This window comes from Zea mays, chromosome 5 (genome assembly GCF_902167145.1).
Source record: "Zea mays cultivar B73 chromosome 5, Zm-B73-REFERENCE-NAM-5.0, whole genome shotgun sequence".
Lineage (NCBI taxonomy): Eukaryota > Viridiplantae > Streptophyta > Magnoliopsida > Poales > Poaceae > Zea > Zea mays.
In genome coordinates this window covers 167423947-167428498 of record NC_050100.1, presented here as the reverse complement: position 1 = coordinate 167428498, position 4552 = coordinate 167423947, and the positions used below count along the sequence as shown (strand labels likewise).

General features: G+C 42.3%; 1 protein-coding gene across 1 annotated transcript; it reads right to left on the bottom strand.

The window, feature by feature from the left end:
- Window positions 1–437: 437 nt before the first annotated feature.
- Window positions 438–4037, bottom strand: LOC100304361 (farnesylated protein 3). Its single transcript, NM_001165799.1, has 5 exons — window positions 3782–4037; window positions 3477–3681; window positions 2254–2468; window positions 2019–2106; window positions 438–1181 (listed from the first exon to the last, which is right to left on the bottom strand). Exons 1-5 carry the CDS (start codon window positions 3788–3790, stop codon window positions 751–753), a joined length of 948 nt encoding a protein of 315 aa, NP_001159271.1. The 5' UTR covers window positions 3791–4037; the 3' UTR covers window positions 438–750.
- Between the last annotated feature and the right edge of the window lie 515 nt (window positions 4038–4552).

The following is a 4552-nucleotide window of genomic DNA, read 5'->3' as shown; positions in this document are numbered from 1 at the left end:
TGATATCTCATACAAAGTACAAGACCTAACAATCCATTTGGTTGTCCATATCTGCTCGTGCTTACATCGCGGGATGCAATGATCTGTTATTTGATCGTTGTCAACCAGGCTCTACACGTGCAAGGTATGTGTTTGGTTATCTGCATGCAAAAGTAGAACCGCTAATGCATTTTCCTCGAGGTTTCAAAATTGCAGCTAGCCTTTGCAACGAGCATGACCCTTAATTTTCAGTTCCACAACCGAGGCACAGACATGAGAAGTGCCATTGCCAACTGGGTAATGAATGCTGTCAATTGGCATCTGTTGAAAGAATGCCGCTGAACTAGGCCAGACTGACACAAAACAAGACGAACCTGCTTTATGTTCAACCAACAACATATAGTTAGAAAAGGACACCAAGAATATGGATTTTTCCGACATCACTGGCAATGTTAACTGAGAAAGCTCCGTCTATTCCGGACAACAGACTACAGAGTACTAGCAGCAAGCTATTTCAAAACTAGCATATATAATACATCTTTGTACAGAAATAAAAGCCAAAGGTGAAAGGTGCAACACAAAATCCTACTAACCAGTAGCATACACAATATGAAAAGTCCACAAACCAGCCCAGAGTTTACTTTGTACCAGACAGAAAGTTCAACCTTAGAAATAGAAGAGAAAAGTTCTAAACTTCCTGAACCTCCAAAATCAGGGGATAACTCAATCCCCTCTTATTTTCGCGCTTAAGGTCACTTGGTTCTGGCTTTCTTACATCAGAGAACAGGCATTCGGGTTCTCGTCGCTGAAGAGCTGAGGAGGGTACTGGTAGGCATATCCGTATTCGCTCAGATGATTGGACCTCGGGTAGTGCATATACATGTTAGCAACGGCGCCAGGGTCTTTGTCTTTCCCTTCATCACCAGCATTGCCATCATCCTTCTGATTATCCGCTTCTTTCTTGTCTTCATCTTTCTTTTCCTCCTTGCCATCATCCTTCTTCTCCTCCCCACCTTCGGCTGCCTTCTTGTCATCCTTGGCATTTCCATCATCAACATTCTCAGCTGCAACCGGCTCAGACTTGACGATAGCAGCGTGCTTGCCAGTGCGCCTATACACATAATCAGACAGCTTGGCCTCCTCGAACACACCCTTCACAGTGACTTGAGAAGCCTTGAGGTCTGCCTCTACAGATTGCACGCCTGCAAGGCCACATTACAAATTAATTACTGAATTCTTGATATGTCTGCCTTGATTTGACATTCGCTAACTGAAGTAATAGTTAATTGACAATATACAGCATAATTTGCACTGTTCTCATTTAAAGATATTTTTTGTTAAAAAAGTAAAGCTAGTGAACTTAATCTAAATTTATTTGTAGTTTTTGTGACATGTTAACTACATGTTCAGTGCACCTCTCAGTCGAATACAAGGAGACAAGAGTACAAGACCAAGCATATCTTGTACCAAGCAGAAATTGAAACAGCGTAATAGTTATCAAGTTCCACAGACAGACTGAATCTTGACTGGTGTAATCATTGAAGTTTGATGTACCTTGCTAAAAATATAAAACATCATCCATCACAAGAAGACTTTAGTGAACTAATGGAAAGCTATGTTATGATGTGAACTGTCCGCCTCTCTCTCCATCAGTGTAAGCTTTTCGATTGAACTGATTGATGCATTGCATGCAACTTAATATGGTATCAGAGGCAAAGGTTGAACTGATTGATGCATGCAGCTTAATATGGTATCAGAGGCAAAGGTTACGAGTTCGAATTCTGGTTAGCACAATTAAATAAACATGCTCACTCATATTCAATGTCTAGGGCTCAGAGGCTCGATATGATGCGGAGTGTTAAAATACAAGTGAATTGTCCACCTCACTTCATCAGCTTATTTTTTTTGGTTGAACCCTGAGAGAGGCTCGACGAGATGCGGAGTGTTAAAATACAAGTGAATTGTCCACCTCACTTCATCAGCTTATTTTTTTAGTTGAACTGGTTGGTGCATGCAACATAATAGCAACAAATTTATACCTTTCATCTTGAGGATTCTCTTCTTGATCACTTGTGTGCAAGCCTCACAATGCATATGCACCTTGAGCACCACAGCGAGCACCGTTGCCTTTAGTACAAAACAAAACATCAATGTCTCAGTCCCATATCATAGAAACAATAGCAGTACACAATGCCCATAAAATTGATGCGGCAAATATTTGGAAGTAAAAATGGCAATGCAGTGTGTTCAAGAATCTAGGTAAGGATAATTCACCTCCTCTTTCTTCTCGGTTTTTGGTGGCTCAGGTTCTTCCTTTTTCTCCTCTTCCTTCTTCTCTTCTTTCGGTGGTGGCATTGGTGAGAGAAGCTCTACCTTGCGGCCTGTCTTCTTCTGCACCCGTTCCACCACCTTCATTGGGTCAGCAGCTGCCTTTTTCCCCTTAACGACCACCTTGTGTGCCTTCGTATCTGCAATAACATCTTCAACACCTGCACATCACAAAACCAGTATTCAGACTCTAGAAGCTCAATTAAACGACTCACACATTTGCACAAAAATAATTGCATAAAGAGGCAGCATACAAATTTCAGATAAATTCGTGGAACTTCAGTTCCGAGTTGAGGATACAATAATTAGTTAAACTTATGGCATACCCAGAATGGCAGAATCTTTACCATAATCCAATTACCAACATCAGATGACAGACAGAAGGGTTACATCTTTTTTAAGGCAACCTGGAAACTTTTTGAACATATGCCCAGAGAGGCATATACTAAACTGGAGTCGTCTGCATTATGAGATACTTGATTGGGCGTTAAGGTTGCTGGGATCTAAATTGTTTCACCACTAACACAGGATAACGTGCGACTCAGAGTGGTCTCCTCGAAGCAAGTATTTGCACACCTAACGTTTTCAAATGTAACTAAAACACCCACATGGTTTCGCATAAAAATTGCTATCCAGAGTCAATATCATAGAAGTCATCTGGAAACAAGTGGCGCCGCCATGTACTGTATGTACTATGATGATGCACAAGTACAAAGAGAAAATGACCAGTAGATTAAAAAAAGGAGAAAATTTTCAAACTCGCACCTTACGAAAGAGACGCCTTTAAACGTTCCCTTAAAGCGATGCAGTACACAAATAACTTGGTTACATTTCAAATGACTACAAAAACTACAAAAGTTTGCCCTTTTTCCAGAAGTACCGTAGAAACTCACTCCATGATTCAGATAGAGGAACCTGATTTCAAATAAAACATGGGAAAACAGAAAAAAACAAAAAAAAATGCAGATTTCAACATGATTTTTGTAACCATGGAAGAAGAGCAGAGCTAACAGTGCCAATATGCGAGGTCCTGTTAGGAAATCGGAGAGAAAAAAATAACAACTAATAGTATGCCAACTATCAAGAACACATCCTGTTAAAAAACAAAACAGTATACAAGAACACAACGGCACAAAGTACATCAGAAAAGAGAAGAGGTAATCTATTACCATCAAATCCCTTGAGAATCTTCTTGACCTTGCGCGCACAACCCTCGCAGTGCATGAAGACCCGCATGACCACCTCCTCCGGCGGCGGCGGTGGAAGAGACGGGGCCTCGTTCTTCTTCTCCTCCCCTCCTCCCCCCTCGCCCTTCTTCTCCTCCGCCTCCTTTACTTTGTCGGCCGGGGGCGCCGCCTCCTTCGCCTTCTCCTCCTGCACCAACACAGACAAAACAAAGCACATCAAGATCTTCCCGCACCTCTCCCAGTGTCAGAGGCTCAGAGCATCGCCGCCAAGAAGCAGCAGGCATTACCTCGCCCATGGTTCGCCCTCCTCTGCTGCACTCTCAAAGCCCTAGTGCTCAGTTTCAGTCAGTCACGCCTCTGCCGAATGGCGAGTGAGTGAGCGGTGGTTCTTGCTTCCGTTGGGAGTGAGCTGTAGGTAACTTTTGGCTGGCTGTAACTCACTGACGCTACTTGTAAGTTGTAACGCACCGCGCGCCGCAAGGGGCCAGAGGCCAGCGCCTAGCGGGGACGACGGTGCGGCGGGTTAGTGGGTCAGGCCGCCGGTCCGCACTGAAAATGCGTTGCAATTAAGAGCATCTTCAACAGTTTCTTAAAGGGAGAAATATCCTATGCAATCACTTATCCTGATGCAAACATTCAATCAAGCGATCTGGTGCATCCGATCTAGATCTAATGATGACTGTTATTTTATATTTAATCCCTTCCACCTAAAACATAATACCTATTTTATTTTTAACTCCTTCCATATGAAACCGTTGGATCTAGATTAGATGCTCTGGATAGTTTGATTTCACGCTTGCACCAAAATGAGTGATTGCACAGGATATGTCCTCTTCTTAAAGTATTCTAAATATAGTTTTTTGAAAAAACATAAAAATATGTTTCCAACATTTTTTCTAAAGCGTTCGCAATTTTTTTATAGCCCTTAAAACTTCCCCATTTATAGCTACAAATGAGGAGTTTTTTAGGCTCCCTAGAAACAATCTGCCGCTTTAAGGGTGCGGTTGGTTGATGAGTGGGAAAGAATAGAGTGGCTCCATTCTAATTTTCTGGTTGTT

Coding starts and splice junctions, on each gene's coding strand:
- LOC100304361 (NM_001165799.1), bottom strand. Junction 2,469..3,476: donor GATTCTCAAGGGATTTGATG/GTAATAGATTAC, acceptor TGTGATGTGCAG/GTGTTGAAGATGTTATTGCA. Junction 2,107..2,253: donor AAACCGAGAAGAAAGAGGAG/GTGAATTATCCT, acceptor TTTGTACTAAAG/GCAACGGTGCTCGCTGTGGT.